The sequence below is a fragment of the Capricornis sumatraensis genome, chromosome 4, assembly GCF_032405125.1.
Source record: "Capricornis sumatraensis isolate serow.1 chromosome 4, serow.2, whole genome shotgun sequence".
Lineage (NCBI taxonomy): Eukaryota > Metazoa > Chordata > Mammalia > Artiodactyla > Bovidae > Capricornis > Capricornis sumatraensis.
In genome coordinates this window covers 120,459,758-120,483,735 of record NC_091072.1, presented here as the reverse complement: position 1 = coordinate 120,483,735, position 23,978 = coordinate 120,459,758, and the positions used below count along the sequence as shown (strand labels likewise).

The 23,978-nt window shown below is 36.5% G+C and overlaps 1 protein-coding gene across 1 annotated transcript in view; it reads right to left on the bottom strand.

Annotated features, from left to right (window-relative positions):
• Positions 1 to 23,978, bottom strand: part of SYT10 (synaptotagmin 10) — a 106,916-nt gene that overhangs the window by 29,563 nt on the left and 53,375 nt on the right. Inside the window, exon 3 of the mRNA XM_068971705.1 lies at positions 16,401 to 16,968. Coding sequence (XP_068827806.1) covers positions 16,401 to 16,968 — 568 coding nt within the window. The remainder of the gene's footprint in view (positions 1 to 16,400; positions 16,969 to 23,978) is intronic.

Below are 23,978 nucleotides of genomic sequence, written 5' to 3'. Positions count from 1 at the left end.
ATACCATCCCTATCCAACACCCATTTACTATTATTTTAGACAAAATTCTAAGAAGACTGTTTAATTGGTGTATCGATTTATAACAGGTCAAAAATCACACATGAAATGTAAAGTTGGGAAAACTAACAGCACTAGGTCTAGCAAAGCAGAGATAAATGATAGCTGCAGAGATACAAGGCATATAAAAAAAGAAGCGAATACTGCATCCTAAAAAGGATAGCAATCTAGAATCATTTTGTATCAAAGGGGACTAACACTAATAATGCCTCAGTAACTTAAAAATGTCATTTTATTACAGAGTTGAAGAGTAATTAAAGTTCAAAATGATGATTCTGAGTCATCAAGCTAGGGAAAATTATCCTTTATGTTTTGTTTAAGAAAGTAGAGAAGTATACACTAATTTTTGGAGTTATTTTTATCCCCAAACCTTAAAATGTTTAAAATAATAATTTTGGCTTAAAATGAGAAATGCCTTGAATTTCTGAAAGTTTTATTTGTGAGTAATCTCATTTACTGTAATGCTCTATAAATATGAACTCCTCATATTAACCTTTGAAAAACATTTGTGTCTTTATGCATATAATTATTTGAAAGCCTACTATTAAGTCTAGGATATCATGTTCCATAAATTTTCTTTCAGATAGGACAACTTTAATTTAATTCTGATACACACACACATAATTGGTGAAACATTCACAATGATAATTTTCTTAATCCATTGGAATGAAGGGCTTATGAATAAAAGCTAACATTAGGGTTGGGTTAGACACTGTATCTTTGATTTCTTTTACCTGGTTCCACAGACATAGAGCTGGAGAGATCAAGATAATTGACTGGCTACAGTCAACCTCTGAAACATAGTCACAGTTATAAAGTTTTTGTGTGTACTGTGTCATTAAAACAGCAATCATTGGAAAGATAAATCAATATGCAAACAGTTGCACTGCACATATTATTTCAGGACTAACTGAACTAATAGTGAGCTCAAGATATGCAGAGGAGACAGTTTAAAGGCTCAATGACTAGTGTGTATAATAACCAAGGGAAGCACTCCTGAAGGGAAATAGTCATTATGTTGGGTTTGAAGAATTAATGAAATTGAGTTTTACAGGGAAGAGGAAGAATAATGCTACAGGTGAGTACTATGATAAATACTCAGAAATAAGAATGGACAATTTATGTTGAGAAATATGGAGTTTGGCAACATGTTGAAGGAGGTTTAAAGCTAGATATAGTTGGTTTGGTGACTTCTCTGGGCAACAGGGATCCAAAGGTTTTGGTAACACTAGAGAGTGGGAGCTTAGCAGAATGAAAAGGGCATATGTTCCTGGATTGGAAAAGCCAGAGCTGAAAGCTACATCTTCCATGTACTAGTTCCCAAGCACATGGCAAAAATATGACCTCCTTTAACTCCAGTTTGATCACAAGTAAATGGGGATAATAACCTCTGCCTCACAAGGTAGGTATCATCCATACAAAGTGCCTGGCATGAATAGACATTCAGAAGTAATGATACCAATGAAAATAATGGTTTAAAAACATTTATTTATTTTGAGTAGGCTAGATTAAAAAGACCAAAGAGGGGGATCACTGAAGTAAACAGATATAGGGAAGTGCTGGCTACAGACATGCTTGAATTCAGAAATATTAGGAAAGATCATTAAGACTTATTTAAAAAAATCTTTAAATGAACAACTTGTTGCCATAGTGACAGCAGTCATCACATCCACTTAGGACCCTAAATGCAGCCTGCCTTCCAAATTTCCTGCTTGGTAAGAAAACAGATGGCTTTCCTCACTTTGTTAAATATGTTATTGGATCAAATGAGTGTCTTCATGAAGTTACTATTTTACTTCATGAAATGAAGTTATAGTGAAATGCAGACCCAAAGAGGGTCTACTGAATTTAAACTTCAGCAAAATACTTACATCTCTCTGACCCACACCTCCCATACACCTGAGGAAATCATAGAACTTAACCTCAATCAATCCGTTTAACCCTATTTTGCCTTAGTGTTTTTCGGTATGAAACGAAGGTATTCAAAGAGAAAAACTAGTTGATTTTCCAGCTCTAAAATTTTGGGTCTTAATTGCTAGTAAAATGAGGACTAAATAATATACATAGCTCAGGTATGTTTAGACAGGATGGACAGGCCCTTTTAGTCTTTGTGTGCTACAGAACCAACAAAACCTCATTGGAAAGACTAGAAAGGATCAGTTGGTGCTCATAGCTTGATTTCAAGTTTAAGAATAAGCAGTTATAAAACATGGCCATCAATTAAATTCCCAGACAATGTGGTTCAGATGAGGAAGGATCCAGTCCTTAAGGTAGAGAACATAGGGTTTATTTGGTTAGGGATTTGTGAGAAAAGACCATGTTGAACAAGTAACATTCAGGGTCATTTATATTGTTCCCCAGCTCTGCTAAAAATTCCAAGTATTTGACTCTCTGATGCATGTTGGACACACAGGACTTTCAATATAGTCCATACTCCTCAACATGACACATAGCCCCTATCAAGTTGGTTCCTATGTTTTTTCTACTGTCGTTTACAAATTTCTTTTTTTTTTAATTTTTATTATTATTATTTTTAACTTTACAACATTGTATTGGTTTTGCCATACATCAACATGAATCCACCGCGGGTGTACACATTCATGGGGTTCTCAAGGCAAGAATACTGAAGTGGTTTGCCATTCCCTTCTCCAGTGGACCACATTTTGTCAGAACTCTTTACCATGACCTGTCCATCTTGGGTGGCCCTACACGGCATGGCTCATAGTTTCATTGAGTTAGACAAGGCTTGTGGTCCATGTGATTACATTGGTTAGTTTTCTGTGATTGTGGTTTTCTTTTTTTAAAATTTAATTTTATTATTTCCAATCACCAGTCTAGGTTCAATGCAGGATATAGGATGCTTGGGGCTGGTGCACTGGGATTACCAGAGAGACGGTATGGGGAGGGAGGTGGGAGGGGGGTTCAGGATTGGGAACACGTGTACACCTGTGGTGGATTCATGTTGATGTGTGGCAAAACCAATAAATATTGTAAAGTGATTGTGGCTTTCAGTCTGTCTGCCCTCTAAGAAGGATAAGAGGCTTATGGTAGCTTCCTGATGGGATAGACTGACTGAGGGGGAAACTGGATCCTGTTCTGATGGGAGGGGCCATGCTCAGTAAATCTTTAATCCAATTTTCTGTTGATGGGTGGGGCTGTGTTCCCTCTCTGCTATTTACCTGGGGCCAAACTATGGTGGAGGTACTAAAGATAATGGTGACCTCCTTCAAAATATCCCAGGCATATACTGCTACACTCAGTGCCCCCAACCCTGCAGCAGGCCACCATGAACCCACGCTGCTGCAGGAGATGCCTGGACACTCACAGGCAAGTCTGGGTCAGTCTCTTGTGCGGTCACTGCTCCTTTCTCCTGGTGTACAAGGTTCTGTTTGTGTCCTCCAAGAGTCTATTTCCCAGTCCTGTGTAAGTTCTGGCAGCTCTATGATGGGGTTAATGGCGACCTCCTTCAGGAGGGCTTATACCATACCCAAGTCTGCTGCACCCAGAGCCCCTGGCCCTGTGGCAGTCCACTGCTGACCCACACCTCCACAGGAGATGCTCAAACACAGTTCTGTCTCAGTCTGTATGGGGTCCCTGGGACCTGGTGCACACAAGCTTTGCTTCAGTCTCTTAGTGTCTCTGGTGTGAATAGGGTTTGATTCTAAACACAAATTTGCCCCTCCTACCATCTTGCCTGGGTGTCTCCTTTGCCCTTGGACATGGGCTATCTCCTCACAGCCACTCCAGCACCTACTATCTTACTAGGGTTTCTCTGAACTTAGACATAGGGTATCTCCTTCCTTTGGGCTCACTGCTGCAGGAAATGTATCCCAATCAAGGGTCCAAGTGGGGCAAGGATGGGGAGAAAACATCACTTTAATGTCTTTTTCCATTAATTTAGTCATAGTGGGTCACACACTAGTAAAGTAATGCTCAACATTCTCCAAGCCAGGCTTCAGCAATACGTGAACCTTGAACTTCCAGATGTTCAAGCTGGATTTAGAAAAGGCAGAGGAACCAGAGATCAAATTGCCAACATCCGCTGGATCATGGAAAAAGCAACACAGTTCCAGAAAAACATCTATTTCTGCTTTATTGACTATGCCAAAGCCTTTGACTGTGTGGATCACAATAAACCGTGGAAAATTCTGAAAGAGATGGGAATATCAGACCACCTGATCTGCTTCCTGAGAAATCTGTATACAGGTTGGAAAGCAACAATTAGAACTGGACATGGAACAGACTGGTTCCAAATAGGAAAAGGAGTACATCAAGGTTGTATATTACCACCCTGCTTATTTAACTTATATGCAGAGTACATCATGAGAAATGCTGGGCTGGATGAAGCACAAGCTAGAATCGAGATTGCCAGGAGAAATATCAATAACCTCAGATATGCAGATGACACCACCCTTATGGCAGAAAGTGAAGATGAACTAAAGAGCCTCTTGATGAAAGTAAAAGAGGAAGGTGAAAAAGTTGGCTTAAAGCTCAACATTCAGAAAACTAGGATAATGGCATCCAGTCCCATCACTTCATGGCAAATAGATTGGGAAACAGTGGCAGACTTTTCCAAAATCACTGCAGATGGTGACTGCAGCCATGAAATTAAAAGATGCTTACTCTTTAGAAGGAAAGTTATGACCAACTTAGACAGCATATTATAAAGCAGAGGCATTACTTTGTCAACAAAAGTCCATCTCGTCAAGGCTATGGTTTTTCCAGTGGTGATGTATGGATGTGAGAGTTGGACTATAAAGAAAGCTAAGTGCAGAAGAATTGATGCTTTTGAACTGTGGTGTTGGAGAAGACTCTTGAGAGTCCCTTGGACTGCAAGGAGATCCAAACATTCTATCAAAAATGAAACCAGTCCTGAGTGTTGATTGGAAGGACTGATGTTGAAGGTGAAACTCCAATACTTTGGCCACCTGATGTGAAGAGCTGATTCATTTAAAAAGATCCTGATGCTGGGAAAGATTGAAGGTGGGAGAAGAAAGGGACAACAGAGGATAAGATGGTTGTATGGCATCACCATCCAACTCAATGGACATGAGTTTGGGTAAACTTTGGGAGTTGGTGATGGACAGGGAGGCCTGGCATGCTGCAGTCCATGGTGTCACAGAGTCAGATATGACCGAGTGACTGAACTAAACTGAGCTGAACTGATACAACAAACTCTCCACTCTAGCTTTATCAAATACCTCATCAATTTCTAAACATTTATTCATTTATTAGTATGCTTGTGTTTATTGAGAACAGCCTAAATGGAAAACACTGTTCTTGTCATTAGGGGAACACTGATGATCAGGACAAAATTTTTCTCCTCATAGGGCTTATTTGGGATCTTGTATAAGATACATATCCTCTCAGAACATCACATAATTAAGAGACAAAATGGAATAAAATATATTTAAGTCTGCATAATTTTAAAGTACATTTTTAAATCCAGTGTTGTACAGCCTTTTAGAGGGATTCCTGGGTTTTAATTATGAGAGCAGAGATGAAAAATACTTGATTCTTCTCATGAGGATCTAGGAGAACTTCAGAAGTGGGTGACTGAACCTTGAAGAATGACTAATGGTAAAGCAAATTAAAAATAGAGGAAGCATCATATAAAGAAGTTGTGAGGTGAGGCTTCTAAGTGTCTAACTACGACCAGAGTGTAAACAAGATCACTGGGTTAGGAACCATTCTCAATAATACTCACTCAGATCAACCCGGAATTTCTCTGCAATCAAGATGAGATCCACTTTCATGACTAATATTCATAATAATTTCCTGGGGAGGTTGCATTTAGACTTAAAAGGGATAATATGCAAAGATAATGTATGTTCAATTTGCAGATGCTCAAGAAATACTATTCTTTTCTTGTTTATAACAATATTTCTATTGTTCAGCAGCATCATAGTGTTGATTCTCGATAAAAAGCATACTGAATGAAAAAAATCATAAAAGCATCAAGCCAGGTCAGTGGCAGCAGGGACTTCACTTCCGTTTGACGATGTGAAGACTGCTCATTAACCAGAGAGCAACTGAGCTAAGACACTGTTCACGATGGTTGAGGGCTTTATGAGGAAACCCTCTAGAAGTGTGCAAGGGCATATCCATGTATGGCTCAAAACACTTTTGAGTCATTTAAAGGTACACAGGATTTGGGGAGCTGAAGTTGCATGATACACATCTGCTAGTTTTATTGAACCTATTTCTTTATAGATCCCTTTACTCTCTGGTGATTTGGCATTATGTTTGCTATAATTCTATAGCACTCTGGAATTTCAAAATAAATACATCCCTAAGGTGGACAAATTGCTTCTTTTTTTTGTACATCTGACCATCTTTTCCACTCAGCCAGAGCAAGCAGTCTAGTGACTATGGGGACAAAGGAAAATGACGAAGAAGATGCTTGGCAGAATACAATTAGGAAATATAATCAACATTATAATCCTGTTCCAGTTTCTAGCTCATTTCCCTCCTTCTTCTTCAAAGAACTACAATTTTTGAACAACCCTTCCTCCCTGCCCTTCCTATTTCTCTCAGTGATTCCGATTAAACTAGATTTCATCATGTTGAATGAAGATGGGGAAGAAACAACCAAAGGAGGGTCCTATCAGAAAACCTAGTTACATTTCTGGATTTTTATCTCACATTTTCTTTACTGATTCTTTCCCACCATCTCCATTAAAAACAGAGAAAAGGCTCACCTAGTGTCCTTTAGCAGGACCTGCTAGTATTTCCATAAGGACAAAGGAATGCCTTTGTATTAAGCATATAATATTAAGCATTGTGCTTGGTCATGGAACAAAGATGAAACTTATTTGAAGTCAGGGCAGAAGTGGGCAGAGAGCATGGTAGTGTTACAGATGGGACCATTATAAAGCATACTGACCATTAAGTGCTTAATGATCACAGCCAAGAGCTATTATTGCCAAGGATGCTATTTAATATTGCCCCTGTTTTGTCTTAGTAGGAGAATCTTTTTCAGCCCTTAATTCAAGCAGGAAATAACTACCTGACACAATGGTTTAACTCTTATACAATCCAATACAGCCATTGGATTAGCTACCAGGAGTCATTGAATGCTCAGGTTGAAGAGATAGAGCTGAAACAAGCTTTCCTGGATTTAACAAATGAAGTATCCTAACCATCTACATAAAGAGCAAATGGGATAGGCTAATATAGACACTGAGACAAGAAGAACTTGGAACACAATAAGAGTATACAAATTTGATAAGAACTCTTCATCTTACTGGTTAAGAGATATCAAAGTTTCTTGCTGAGAGGAACTGGAGACTTATTTTCAAAACTTAATTACTATTTATAGATGGGGTATAGAAACTTGTGTAGTAAACTGTATACAGCATTCCTTAGAATGTTTGATGCCTTTAAATATCATTACAAAATTCCTGATTGAAGGAATTCCTCTCAGTTATTGCTATATGAAGATATTGAATTGGATGAATTTGGCTTCACTATTTAAAAAAATAAGAAATTGGTTTAATTGGTTCCACTTTCCTCTGCCAAAGTTTTTTTCTTCACATAGTAGCCAGAGATCTTACAGCTAATAAATGAAGTCATGGCTCACTTCTGATCAAAAGCCATCAACGGTCTCACATGTCACTCAGAATATAACTCAAAGTTCTTTCCATGACCTAAAGGCTCTCAGTGACCTGGCCCTCATCTACCACTCACATCAGAGAGGCTTTATCTGACCACACTATGAAGAGTGGCCCCACCTCACTACCAACTTCTTGTCCCTTACCTTGCCTCATATAGCACTTCCATTCACTGGAGATATTCATATTTCTTTCACTATCACCTGTTTCTACATAGTAAGCCTTATTAGATTGGGGACATTTTATATCCTAAAACATCCAGAAGAATACCTGGCAAATAGAAGAACTAAACAGAAGTTATTGAACTGATAGATTAAGATCCTTGGTCTAAATAGGCATAGCAGGTAACCGGCATCTGTTATAAAAATGTTCTCCTAGTCATTATTTTTCACTGTGTGGGCAATATTTTATAGTCATCATATCAGTTATATCATAGTTGCTTCTCTATAAATAACTAATTATAAATTGAAACATCTGCAGTCTACTTGGTACGGTAGCAACCTATTTAGACATAATTTCCTTCTCCTGGGTGTCTAAGCTCTTCCCTAGACTGTATATTTCATACATGCCTATACTTGTAAAGCATCCCATTACTTACTATGGGGTGTGGGACTGTGTGTAGCATATACAAAAATTAAAAGCATTCCAAAAATACAAATAAAATTGGTATTCAATCAGTGATTGAATGGTTTAAAACTGGTAAAAATTTTGTAAAAATTTAGTTTACAAAACCAAGTAAAACATTGGTTTAGTGAACTAATTAAATTTATAGAAAGACAATGCAGTGTATGCCAAAGCACAGTCTTTTAAACGGTCATGTTTTAATCAACTTAAGATTGAAGATAATAGTAAATAATATCATTCATTTTTTATAACATTTTTGACAGTAATACATTTAGGAAAGTTAAATATTAAGGTAAGAAATTTAACACATGGGGGAATTAGATATTACTAATCAAGTAAATATTCAAGATATTCAAGAATAATCAAGGCTATATATTGTCACCCTACTTATTTAACTTATATGCAGAGGACATCATGAGAAACGTTGGACTGGAAGAAGCACAAGCTGGAATCAAGAATGCCAGGAGAAATATCAATAACCTCAGATATGAAGATGACACCATCCTTATGGCAGAAAATGAAGAGGAACTAAAAAGCCTCTTGATGAAAGTGAAAGAGGAGAGTGAAAAAGTTGGCTTAAAGCTCAACATTCCAAAAACTAAGATCATGGCATCTGGTCCCATCACTTCATGGCAAATAGATGGGGAAACAATGGAAACAATGGCTGACTTTATTTTTGGGAGCTCCAAAATCACTGCAGGTGGTGATTGCAGCCATGAAATTAAAAGACGCTTACTCCTTGGAAGGAAACTTATAACCAACCTAGACAGCATATTAAAAAGCAGAGACATTACTTTGTTGACAAAGGTTCATCTAATCAAGGCTATGGTTTTTCCAGTGGTGATGTATGGATGTGAGAGTTGGACTATAAAGAAAGCTGAGTGCCGAAGAACTGATGCTTTTGAACTGTGGTGTTGGAGAAGACTCTTGACAGTCCCTTGGACTGCAAGGAGATCCAACCAGTCCATCCTAAAGGAGATCAGTCCTGGGTGTTTATTGGAAGGACTGATGTTGAAGGTGAAACTCCAATACTTTGGCCACCTGATATGAAGAGCTAACTCATTGGAAAAGACCCTGATTCTGGGAACGATTGAAGGTGGGAGAAGAAGGGGATGACAGAGGATAAGATGGTTGGATGGCATCACCGACTCAATGGACATGGGTTTGAGTGGACTCCAGGAGTTGATGATGGACAGGGAGGCCTGGTGTAGTGTGGTTCATGGGGTGGCAAAGAGTTGGACACGACTGAGCAACTGAACTCGCTCAAGTTCTCTACTGAATCTACTTGTTATCTACTGAATCAAGTAGATAACAAGTATCTGTTTTCTTTACTTACAAGATTATAGCATGTTGGGTATAAGTGACACAACTTATTTTAGTAACTAAATTTTACAGAACTGTACTTTTATTATCTTATTTTATTTTCAAAATTATTCCCATGGGGCTGATATTATTATAAACCTTTTTTTTTTATGGTTGTATGAACAAGTTCAGAAATAGCAGTTTCCCCAAAATGATATGAATAGGTGGTAACAAATCCTGGATTGTAATTAAAGGACACTCGTTTTGAGTTCCTGTGGTCTTCTGCTTTCCTCTGTGACTTTCTTCAAGGGAAATACTGCTTCACATTTTACAAACCAGAAGGACAAATTCAGAATTGTTTTCATGGACTTAGATTTCAAAGCTAGTGAGTGACATATTATATTTCTTTGAAAAAAATTTTTTAAATTAGAAAATCAGTTACTGAATTTTAGGAAACTGTTTAATGCAGTCTATCATGGAAGAAGAGAAGATTTTGAATATTTAAAAATCAACTGCATATTCTTTTCACTACATAAGAGAATCTTAATAATTAAACTAGTTAAATGCAAGAAAGGAAAAATTTTAATTCAATATTACCAGTAGAATTATACTAAATTCCTAAACCTTGCAACAGACCTGCATATGTTGCTAGAACACCATGGGCATAAAAAGTTACTTTCTGTTTCCTATAACCTCCAAACATTATAATATAGAAAGACACAAACAGTAAATACAATCAAATTATATTTTAGTGTGGATTTTTCACCAAATATATATAAGAAAGAAAAATAGCCTAGACATTCCCTGAAATAGCATTTATTCTGACTACTGTTCTGAATAAGGCCAAAAAATTACTGCTTAGTACTTCATGCATTTTTTGATTAATGTTGTGAAAATAAATTTGACAGGGTTATAAGTTTTAAATTTTGTACATATATTTTGTCAAAAGTATCATTTTAAATTTTTAATCAATTCAAATTATGTAAGTAATTTGAGATTTTAATTTTGTAAACCAAAAGTGAAATTCCATGTTAAAAAATTGTTGTTGTTGTTGTTTTTTTTTCATTTCTTTTCAGCATATTTCAAACATGCAATCTAACAGTTCAGGGCAAACAACACTGAAGCAAGAGTTAATTAATGATTTAAAATCTAGTTTTGAACTTTCTATTAATCAGCAGTGTGAACTGGTAATTTTCTTATCATTGGACCTCCATTTGCTAAACTATAAAAAAAAAAAAAGGATCACTTGAATTCCTACCAATTCTAAAATAATATGACCATAAGATCCAGACTTTCAAAACCTACTTAGAACATACCCTTGAGCTTTTAGGTTAATATAAAAAGACTTCTTTCCTGTTATAAGCCTCATGCACTTTATTATGAGAAAAAAATCTCAAATCATTATTTAACACATATTGATTTTACTTATATATAGTCCAACTTAGATATTTTATTATACAACCTAAAAGGAACAAATTGGAGAAGTAAGGAATGTAGGAAACATGTATACTTATATGGAGAAAAATAGTGTAATAGATGAACAAAGGACAAAAATAAAAGTGTGCTTTTTAAATTTACTATCATAATTAATGGTCATAAAGATCACCACTGATAAGCAAAGGCTAAATTATATTCAGTAGTGTCTATTGAAAAAGTAGGGATATATATATGTGTGTGTGTGTGTGTGTGTGTGTGTGTGTGTGTGTGTGTGTGATACTTTGGAACTGTGGTGTTGGAGAAGACTCTTGAGAGTCCCTTGGACTGCAAGGAGATTCAACCAGACCATTCTGAAGGAGATCAGCCCTGGGATTTCTTTGGAAGGAATGATGCTAAAGCTGAAACTCCAGTACTTTGGCCACCTCATGTGAAGAGTTGACTCATTGGAAAAGACTCTGATGCTGGGAGGGATTGGGGGCAAGAGGAGAAGGGGACAACAGAGGATGAGAAGCCTGGATGGCATCACTGACTCGATGGACGTGAGTCTGAGTGAACTCTGGGAGATGGTGATAGACAGAGAGGCCTGGCGTGCTGCGATTCATGGGGTTGCAAAGAGTCAGACACGACTGAGCGACTGAACTGAACTGAACTGATTGCATGTATAACTCAATGTGAATATATATTTTTCTTTCCCATTTTAGAAGTAGAGGTATAGGGTATACACTATCCTTCAATGTGATTTTTTCCTACATTGGAGATATTTCTATGTTAGGTGAAGTGCTGATTGGCTTACCATATTTTTAACATGCAATGAAATGAGCTCTAAAGTGAAAACTAAATTTTTGCACAAAATAAAGATACAACTTTACTGTTTTCTTAGTCATTCAAAGTGAAATTTTTAAAAACCCTGCTAATTCCTGATAAAAATATTAATCCTACTTGCATAGAAATAATTAGTAATACAATTATACCTGATATGTGTCTCTTTTTTCAACCTGATAGGATTATTAACAATAAATTTAAAATATTAGTATTTCTGGCTTATTTCACATATGAATTTGTGGTACACACTCAATAATTTTTAAATTTTTTGTCTACAGAAAGTATTTAATGGCAACAAATACAACCAAACATATCAATAAAGTACTTCATTGCATTGTTTTTTCCCCTCAGAGATTTGTACTAACATACATTCTTTCACTTGAAATTATATGAAAATAGGCTGTTAATTATTCAACAAATATTTAGTGAGGGCATTAAACTACATTACTATTTCATTCCTTTCTCCTTCTTTCCAGAAAACTCTATAATTTCTGTGTGAATTTTTAAAAATTAAAGATATATGAGTAGGAAAAGACAATTTCTTAAGCAAATTTTAACTCGTTCTTTTTTTCATCTTTATTAATCTGAGGATATAAAAATGCTTAATAATTTCTCAATAAATTCTCAAAAGAGAATTTTTAATTAAATACTGCATTAACCTAAAAGATGATACTAGTACATACTGAGAACTTTGGTTCCATATTCAGGAAACAGGTTTCATCACTATCTTCACAACAAAAAAGTCATAAGCAGTATCTAGAAGAGTGCGTGGCTCAGTTAAAGGGAAACGTCATTTGACTAGAACAATTTAGTAAAATACATTATTATCCCCATACTTTATTTTATATCTAGAATACTGAAATGAAAATGTCTAAAGCCATGGCAGACAAAATAAAGGCATCCTTAAAGATGGCTGCATACTAATTACAAGGCCTGAGTATGCTACCTACATGGCAAAAAAGGACTTTGCAGATATGATTAAGATTATAAACCTTGGGATGGGAAGCTTATCCTTGATTGCTCACATGGGCTCAATCTACACAAAGGAATTCCTGTGACTGCTAAAATTTGGAAAAGGCAAGGAAATGCATCACCCCTAGAGCCTCTAAAAAGGCGCAGAGTCCTGCCAACACCTTGAGTTCAGTCCAATAAGACCTATGTTGGACTTCTAACCTACAGAAGTATGATGTGATAAATTTGTGTTAAGACACTATATTTGTGGTAAGTTTTACAGGAGAAATAAAAAAGTAATACCTGAAGCATATGGGAGAATTAAAAATAAAACTGAAGGGTTCATTTATGTTTACCAAAAAACAGTTTATGTTCTATAAATGGTCAAAAATTGAAGCTTCCATGAGGAATGCTTACTATGTTTTTAAGGACCAACTATGGAACACAAAAACTATGAATGTTAAAAAGAAAATCCACTATCAGTCACCTATAAAAGTATGCTAATTTTTATACTTCATTTAGGGGTTACCTACCTCTGATCCCAAATATATGAACAGAATGTATGTCAAACAATTTTTTATGGTAACATTTTTCACATTCCTAGTACTCAAAGCATGTCAAACATAGAGTAGGTAATCAGCAAATAGTTGCTGAATAAATAAAAGAACGAATAAGATTGGAGAATCAAGAGAAATAACCTAACAATTAATTCTTATCTGCATTTTATAATTCTAGAATATGCCATATATCTAAAACAGTAAAATTTCCCTCTTCACCACTGTTATTCCTGTAGGAATATAAGTAATAAGGTAAAAAATGATATGAAATAAAAAAAAGCTTCAATGTTCCTTTGAAATATAATCTAGTTTGTTCCTTAATAGAGAATCACAATGGAGACCATGAGATAAAAACCCAATAGCTAAAATGCTTTGATGATGTAATGCAATAAACTGACAATATAATACTAGCGTGCTACAAAAGGAGCTATTTCTAATTTAACAGTTTTCTTATTTTTTAAATAACCTCTGTCTCTGTCTAAAACTTAAACTTTTCAAGTTTATAATTTGTGGTAAAACTTTTATAAAAGATGTTAAATACATAAAGACAGCCTGGCAGTAAAAAATTAAATACCTTCATTTAATAACTAATAAATGAAAAAAAAAATTAGCAATCTAACCTCCTAGGAGACCAGTTCCCTAATTCTGTTTATCCAGTTCTATTCTGGACAAATATTCTTGAATATAAAAGAAATTTCTGTAAAAGAATGCAATAATTTTTAGTATAACAAAATTTAGGGCTAACTTAAATGTCCAACAATAAAAGATTCACTAGGGAAAATGGATCATATCTTGAACACCATGTACTAAAACAAATATCATCTGAAAAAAGGCACGGAAAAGTTTAAACTTATATTGACTTTAATTACTTTCAAACATTTATAGAAAAACAAATAGAAAGCAATATGCCAAGATTTTACATATTAATTCATGGCATTATAGGCTATTTAATTGCATATTTTTATTCTATTTTTCAAATTTTGATATTATTTTATAATCAGAAAAATCATTTTACAATGAAAAAGAAAGTCCTAATGTAAGCAATTCCAGTTGAGTTATATCAAATCCTAAAAGATGATGCTGTGAAAGTGCTGCACTCAGTATGCCAGGAAATTTGCAAAACTCAAGAGTGACCACAGGAATGGAAAAGGTCAGTTTTCATTCCAATCCCAAAGAAAAGAAATACCAAAGAGTACACAACTACCACACAATTGCACTCATCTCACATGCTAGTAAAATAATGCTCAAAATTTTCCAAGCCAGGCTTCAACAATATATGAACCATGAACTTCCAGATGTTCAATCTGGTTTTAGAAAAGGCAGAGGAATCCAAGATCAAATTGTCAACATCCACTGGATCATTGAAAAAGCAAGAGAGTTCCAGAAAAACATCTATTTCTGCTTTATTGACTATGCCAAAGCCTTTGACTATGTGGATCACAATAAACTGTGGAAAATTCTGAAAGAGATGGGAATACCAGACCCCTTGACCTGCTTCTTGAGAAATCTATATTTAGGTCAGGAAGCAACAGTTGGAAGTGGACATGGAACAACAGCCTGGTTCCAAATAGGAAAAAGAGTCCATCAAGGCTGTATATTGTCACTCTAGTTATTTAACTTCTGTGCAGAGTACATCTTGAGAAACGCTGGGCTGGAAGAAGCACAAGCTGGAATCACGATTGCCGGGAGAAATATCAATAACTTTAGTTATGCAGATGACACCACCCTTATTGCAGAAAGTGAAGAAGAACTAAAAAGCCTCTTGATGAAAGTGAAAGAGGAGAGTGAAAAAGTTGGCTTAAAGCTCAACATTCAGAAAATGAAGATCATGACTTCTGGTCCCATCACTTCATGGCAAATAGATGGGGAAACAGTGGAAACAGTGTCAGACTTAATTTTGGGGGGCTCCAAAATCACTGCAGATGGTGACTGCAGCCATGAAATTAAAAGATGCTTACTCCTTGGAAGGAAAGTTATGATCAACCTAGACAGCATATAGAAAAGCAGAGACATTACTTTGCCAACAAAGGTCCATCTAGACAAGGCTATGGTTTTTCCAGTAGTCATGTATGGATGTGAGAGTTGGACTGTGAAGAAAGCTGAGTGACGAAGAATTGATGCTTTTGAACTGTGGTGTTGGAGAAGACTCTTGAGAGTCCCTTGGACTGCAAGGAGATTCAACCAGTCCATCCTAAAGGAGATCAGTCGTGGGTGTTCATTGGAAGGACTGATTTTGAAGGTGAAACTCCAATACTTTGGCCACCTGATGCAAAGAGCTGATTCATTCCAGAAGACCCTGATGCTGGGAAAGATTGAGAGCAGGAAGAGAAGGAGATGACAAACAATGAGATGGTTGGATGGCATCACCGACTCAATGGACATGAATTTGGGTAATCTCTGGGATTTGGTGGTGGACAGGGAGGCCTGGGGTGCTGCAGTCCATGGGATTGCAGAGTCGGACACAAGTGAGTGACTGAACTGAACTGAACTGAATGTAAACCAATCACTTCCTCATTATTTGCCATATCAAATGGTATAATTTTATGAATTCCACAAGAGCTTCTGAAGGAGTGGGCTGTTTTAAGCCCAATCAAGGCCTTTCCAAATGGCATCAAAGTACATTTTAGGTTAAACCTGAGGAATGAAATCTTAAATAATTAAAATCAATAATAACTATTTGGAAATTGACTGTATAGAATAAGTTAAAGATCAATATTTTACAAGTGAAAAGTCCTATTACTTTTGGCAAATTAGAGGAACTGTCCAGTATGGTGAAGTAATGAACTTCCTCAAAACAGGAAGTGTAGAAACAAAGGTTAGACATTAAAAGAAAAGATGTTTTATGTATACAATCACTAATATTACCTAGATAGTGTTAAGTGCCTGAATTACTTATGTACATGTGTAATTCATACACTCTTTGCAGGTATTTAGGACAAAATTTCCCTAACTTTTTGAAACTAATCTCGGTAAAAATTAGGTTTATATATCACTGCAGGTCATAAAAATGGAATATATTGGCAGAATTATAACTTACTGTGGTAGCACAATGAATATCTTTCCATACTGTGGCTTCTCTGGAGAGATCAGAGGCTTCAAACAAATTATCAAAAATCACTTCCCCAATCATGTCATGTCTAGAAAATCTGTCAAAATCATACACACTGAAATGTAGTTTTCTGTTGCTTAGTTGATCATATGCTACAGGAAACTGAAAAGTTTCGTCAAACAGAGGATTTAAAGTCTTTCTGTGCACACGAGTCTGAAATTTCTTTTTCCTATCTGGAAGAAGATACATCTTCACATAAGGGTCAGAAGTTCCCATGAAGTCTTTAGCAGGGAGATCTAAGGCTTTGATAATTTTCACCACTAGAAGTTCATTTTCATAGTCATACTGGAGGGTGAAATTAAGCTTTCCACAGGTTTTGACATCTTCTTTCCTGTTGTCCTCAGAGTCCACTGATTTCTGTTTGTAGAGCTCTGGTTTTATTCTCCCAATGCTGGTTGTTGTTTCTCCTCTTTGTAAAATGGGTTCTGTGCCCATGCCAAAATCAACACTGGAAACTTGCATTTGCCTTGGTAGGTGTCTTCTGAAGGAATTGTGTCTGTATACATATACATATATATATACACAAAAAAATCATTTAGGTAGATTGTTTTGATAATAATGTTATATACAGTGGCATAAAAACTGTTCCCCACACCCATGATGATGAAGTATTCTATCGACAGCAATAAACAGATGGACACACACACAAACACATATACACACAGTACTTCTGAAAAACCAGGGATGAAGTATTCAAAGAAAAAATCTCCTAAAATTATAGAAACACCTAAAACACACAAATGCACAATTTACAAGTTCTTGGTATTTTTACTTACCATCATAAGCACAATTACAAAGAAAGAGGATTACCAAAAAAGTTCAATATTATACAAAATGTTATAAATGTTATCAATTACTTGGGTGCATCAAGATGTAGACATTATGTAAACAAATCATTCAGATGAATGGTTTCTTTTCATCTGGATATTTTGGTCCCATGAATTTTCATTTTAGTGTCAATATTAAAGACATAAGTCCACGTGTTCTTACACTGTGTTATTTCTAACATTTAACCAAATTAATGTTTACTTTTCAAAATATATATAATTATGACAGCCAAAATGAGTACATTTTACTTTTTTCAACATAGAGTGGCTTCAGAAACTCTTAAGGATTGAGATTGTAGAATTTTAGAACCTGGGGTTAAATAGTAGTTCTTTAAATTCAAACTGAATTTCATATACTCAGTTACTGTTTATCTCATCAACATTTCCAGGACATTATATATATATATGTAATATCAATATATATATATATATCAGCTTATTAATTGTCACCTAACTGTGACTTGCATTAAGATCTGATTCTCATACTTTCTCCATGATTTCTAGCATGAGCTATGTCAACTTATGTGTTTCCTTAAGGTCTAGTTCCAGGTTTTCTGTTCTTTTTTCAGTCACTCCATTAGACTAATAATCAGTCCCTGAGCTACAATTACTATGTTAAATCTGATGATTCCCAGAGATTCCTGAGATATAGATATACCTCATATAGACAAAAATTTAGTTCCATATCTCTTTGTCTTCAAGGGGGATTTCTAAACAAATGTCCTAATTTTGCCCCAAAGTCAAGCAAATTCATTATTTTCTCTATTTTTCTTTCAAATCTGTTATCTCTTCTATAATCTCTTATAACAGGTCTAACAGTTTTATCAATCATTTATGCTTGGAATCCTGCAGTATGCTTTGAAAACCCTGCCTTTAATTCATGGGCTTTGCTTAATTTTCTAACTCCTGTTGATCTGCTGCTTTGAGACATCTCATATAATTGCCCATTCTGCTTCATTTCCATTGCTATTCAGTCCAGATTCTTATCACCTCATACTTTGCTTTCTACAGTAGCCTTCAGTTTCCCTTTCCTTCTTTCAGCTCTCTCTTACACTCGATAGCTCTCCAGCACTTATGTCAAAATCCTTTGCTCATGTCATTATATCTTTTTTCACTTGATCAAAATTGAAAAATTATTTCTATACAAAAACAAACTAGGACTACTTTATCTCAGATGAGGGAATTTGCTCCTAATTAAACTATACTAAATTCAAAACTAAAATAATTCAATATTTTAGTTTCAGTATTTGAGTATAAATATAAAAGTCTTTACTGACTGACTTAAAGCTTGAAGTGGTCTGCTTCCTCAGATTGATCTCATTTTAATGTGTTGAACACGCTATAAAATATATTTTAATCTTGACTCTATTCCAGATAGATCAGGGGCTTAAATTAGGGTCACAAATCATCAGGAAATAATAAGAGTTTTAAAAGGAATACAGGTAGTATATATTGCTGCGAATTATTAAATAGATCTAATATAGCCCACTTTATACATTCAACATTCTTAAGAGATTTGGAATACTTACTAAACAGTCTAATGTTTCTGCCAAAGTCACTTTCACTTATGCAGCAATTTAATTTTTTTTTTATTTTTGCAAGCAAAAACCCCCACAAATTTTTTTCTTATTGTCTATAAATTGATCCATAATTTCACCTCCCTTATACTTTTCAATAAAATTTAATCTTCTGTCCTCCCCCTAAAAAATCAATAATTTTTTTCTTATGTCACTGAATATAACTGTGCAGCTGTAAGCCCCTTGTGACAGGAATCAAAAAAGTAGTAAGATTTTTGTTCTAGTAAGCCAGTACCCTAATTACAGAGTAAATAGTGCCTGTTCTAAGTCAGAGTTTAGCTAGTCAGCTAGGAGAAGCTTTAATTATTACAATGTTAAAGCATTGTCATGACACACAGATCTTCTTTACCGCATTTTTTTTTCTCCTTTGGAATGATAGAGGTAAGTGGCTATTTAGTCTCACACAAATATCCAACCAATTAAAGCACAGGCAATTAGACTGCTACAGACCCCACTCTTAACCTTCAAACCTAAGAAGACACCACATAAATACCCCTCCAGATGGAGAAAGAAAGTTCTACCCATCTTACCTGGAACATCCGAGGGTAGGTAGCTACTAAATATGGTCAATATTACATAATGTCATAGGAACAAATGTAATCAACAGACAATTTTAAAATATTATTTTACTAACAGTTCTTTTCTTTCAAACAAAATCAGAGACCAGAAGTTGAATACGTATGGACAGAATCTCTTTGAGTGACAGGTGAGTAGAGTCCTGGAATCCCACTGGAAACCATGCCAATATTTCCCACTATCCAAGCAAAAGCACTTGAAAAGGATTACACTGAGATGAGATTTTTAAAATGCTGCTCTTGAAATCAGACAATAGTTTGGTCCCAGCTTTCCTATGAAGTGAGAAACTTTGGACAAGTCACTTCACCTTTTGAACTTTATTTTCCTCATCCATGCTGCTGCTCAGTTGCTTCAGTCATGCCTGGTTCTTTGAGAACCTATGGGCTGTCACCCACGAGGATCCTCTGTCCATGGGGTTCTCCAGGCAAGGATACTGGTGTAGGTTGCCATTTCCTCTCCAGGGAATCCCGACCCAGGTATCAAACCCATGTCTCTTGTTCTTCATCCTGCTCACAGCGCCAATTGTCTTGCTGTATCTCACTGTGCACACTGTTTGCTGAAGCCATGGTAAGCAAGGTGAGAGTTAAGAGACTGGAAGAAAATGCAAGGAGTCTAGGAACTGCAGCCCTGTTTATTCTCTCCTGGCTGGTGCAGCAGCCACAGCAGGCACATCCTAACTGCACACAACCCTTCTTTCTTGTCTTCCATTACCACTTTCACACCAATCCCCCTGAATACACCACTCCAGGCTCTAAAAAGTTCAAGTCAACAGATCATATCCATAATATTGTAAAGTAATTAGCCTCCAATTAAAATAAATACATTTATATAAAAAAAGATCATATCCCCATTAACACTTATTGTGAGTCATTTTCAGTTCAGTCACTCAGTTGTGTCCAACTCTTTGTGACCTCATGGACTGTAGCACACCAGGCTTCCCTGTCCATCACCAACACCTGGAGCTTGCTCAAATTTATGTCCATTGAGTTGATGAATCCATCTAACTATCTCATCCTCTGTCACCTCCATCTCTTCCTGCTGTCAATATTTCCCACCATCAGAGTCTTTTCCAGTGAGTCAGGTCTTTGCATCAGGTGGCTGAAGTGTTGGAGCTGCAGATCAGCATCAGTCCTCCCAGGTTATATTCAGAGTTTATTTTCTTTAGGATTGACTGGTTTGATCTCCTTGCTATTCTAGGAACTCTCAAGAATCTTCTCCAGAACCACAATTTCAAAGCGTTAATTCTTCAGTGCTCAGCCTTTTTATCATCCAACTTTCATACCTGTACATGACTGTTGGAAAAACCATAGCTTTGACTATAGGGACTTTGTCAGCAAAGTGATGTCTCTGCTTTTAAAAATGCTGTCTAGGTTTGTCATAGCTTTTCTTCCAAGGAGCAAACATCTTTGAATTTCATTACTGCAGTCACTATCCACAGAGATTTTGGAGCCCAAGAAAATAAAGGATGTCACTGTTTCCATGTTTTGCCCATTTATTTGCCATGAAGTGATGGGACCAGATGCCATGATCTTAGTTTTCTAAATGTTGAGTTTTAAGTCAGCATTTTTGCTCTCCTATTTCACCTTCATCAAGGCCTTTTAGGTTCCATTTAGCTTTCTGCCACTACAGTGTCATCTACATATCTGAGGTTATTGGTATTTCTCCCAAAAACCTTGATTCCAGTTTGTATTTCATCCAGCCTGGCATTTCACATCAGGTACTCTGTGTATCAGTTAAATAAGTAGGGTGACAATATACAACCTTGATGCACTCCTGTTGCAATTTTCAACCAGTCCATGGTACCACATTTGGTTTTAACTGTTACTTCCTGGCCTGCATACAAGTTGCTCAGCAGGTAGGTAAGGTGGTCTTTTATTCTCATTTCTTTAAGAATTTTCCACAGTTTGTTGTGATCCACACAGTGAAAGGCTTTATTGTAGTCAGTGATGTTTTCCTGGAATTTGCTTACTTTTTCTATGATCCAGTGAATGTTGGCAATTTGATCTTTGGTTCCTCTGCCTTTTCTAAATCCAGCTTAAGCATGTGGAACTTCTCAGTTTACATACTGTTGAAGCCTCAGTTCAGTTCAGTCGATCAGTACTGTCCAGCCCTTCGTGACCCCATGAACCACAGCACGCCAGGCTCCCCATCCATCACCAAACCCTGCAGTCGCCCCAAACCAATGTCCATTGAGTCAGTGATGCTATCCAACAATCTCATCCTCTGTCGTCCCCTTCTCCTCCTGCCCTCAATCCTTCACAGCATCAGGGTCTTTTCCAGTGAGTCAGCTCTTCACATCAGGTGGCCAAAGTATTGGAGTTTCAGCTTCAACATCAGTCCTTCCAATGAACACCCAGGACTGATCTCCTTTAGGATGGACTGGTTGGATCTCCTTGCAGTCCAAGGGACTCTCAAGAGTCTTCTTCAACACCATAGTTCAAAAGCATCAATTCTTCAGTGCTCAGCTTTCTTTATAGTCCAACTCTCACATCCATACATGACCACTGGAAAAACCATAGCCTTGACTAGATGGACCTTTGTTGACAAAGTAATGTTTCTGTTTTTTAATATGCTGTCTAGGTTGGTCATAACTTTCCTTCCAAGAAGTAAGTGTCTTTTAATTTCATGGCTGCAGTCACCATCTGCAGTGATTCTGGAGCCCAGAAAGATAAAGCGAGTCACTGTTTCCACTGTTTTCCTATCAATTTGCTATGAAATGATGGGACCGGATGTCATGATGTTAGTTTTCTGAATTTTGAGCTTCAAGGCAACTTTTTCACTCTCCACTTTCACTTTCATCAAGAGGCTCTTTGGTTTTTCTTCACTTTCTGCAATAAGGGTGGTGTCATCTGCATATCTCAGGTTATTGATATTTCTCCTGACAATCTTGATTCCAGTTTGTGCTTCCTACAGCCCAGCATTTCTCATGATGTACTCTGCATATAAGTTAAATAAGCAGGGTGACAATATACAGGTTTGACGTACTCCTTTTCCTATTTGGAACCAGTCTGTTGTTCCATGTCCAGTTCTAACTGTTGCTTCCTGACCTAAATATAGATTTCTCAAGAAGCAGGTCAAGTGGTCTGGTATTCCCATCTTTAAGAATTTTCCACAGTTTATTGTGATCCACACAGTCAAAGGCTTTGGAAGAGTCAACAAAGCAGACATAGATGTTTTTCTGGAACTCTCTTGCTTTTTCCATGATCCAGCAGATGTTGGCAATTTGATCTCTGGTTCCTCTGCCTTTTCTAAAACCAGCTTGAACATCTGGAAATTCATCGTTCACATACTGATGAAGCCTGGCTTGGGGAATTTTAAGCATTCTTTGGCATTGCCTTTCTTTTCTTGAAGTGATCTCTAATCTTTCCCATTCTATAATTTTTCTTTATTTCTTTGCATTGATCTCTGAGGAAGGCTTTCTTATCTCTCCTTGCTATTCCTTGGAATTCTGCATTCAAATGTGTATATCTTTCTTTTTCTCCTTTGCTTTTTGCTTCCCTTCTTTTCACAGCCATTTGTAAGGCCTCCTCAGACAGCCATTTTACTTTTTTGTATTTCTTTTTCTTGGGTCTTGAATCCTGTCTTCTGTACAATGCCACGAACCTCCGTCCATAGTTCCTTAGGCACTCTGTCTATCAGATCTAGTCCTTATTTCTCACTTCCACTGTATAGTCATAAGGGATTTGATTTAGGTCATAACTGAATGGTCTAGTTGTTTTCTCCACTTTCCTCAATTTAAGTCTGAATCTGGTAATAAGAAGTTCATGATCTGAGCTACAGTCAGCTCCTGGTCTTGTTTTTGCTGACTGTATAGAGCTTCTCCATCTTTGGCTGCAAAGAATATAATCAATCTGATTTCGGTGTTGACCATCTGGTGATGTCCATGTGTAGAGTCTCCTCTTGTGTTGTTGGAAGAGGGTGTTTGCTATGACCAGTGCGTTCTCTTGCCAGAACTCTATTAACCTTTGCCCTGCTTCATTATGTACTCCAGGGCCAAATTTGCCTGTTAATCCAGGTGTTTCTTGACTTCTTCCTTTTGCATTCCAGTCCCCTATAATGAAAAGGACATCTTTTTTGGGTGTTAGTTCTAGAAGGTCCTGTAGGTCTTCATAGAACCGTTCAACTTCAGCTTCTTCAGCATTACTGCTAGGGGCATAGACTTGGATTACTGTGATATTGAATGGTTTTCCTTGGAAATGAACAGAGATCATTCTGTCGTTTTTGAGATTGCATCCAAGTACTGCATTTCAGACTCTTTTGTTGACTATGATGACTACTCCATTTCTTCTAAGGGATTCCTGCCCACAGTAGTAGATATAATGGTCATCTGCGTTAAATTCACCCATTCCAGTCCATTTTAGTTTGCTGATTCCTAGAATGTCGATGTTCACTCTTGTCATTTCCTGTTTGATCACTTCCAACTTGCCTTGATTCATGGACCTAACATTCCAGGTTCATATAGAACCTATTGTAAAGAGCAATATTGCTCTTTACAGCATGGAACCTTGCTTTTATCACCAGTCCCA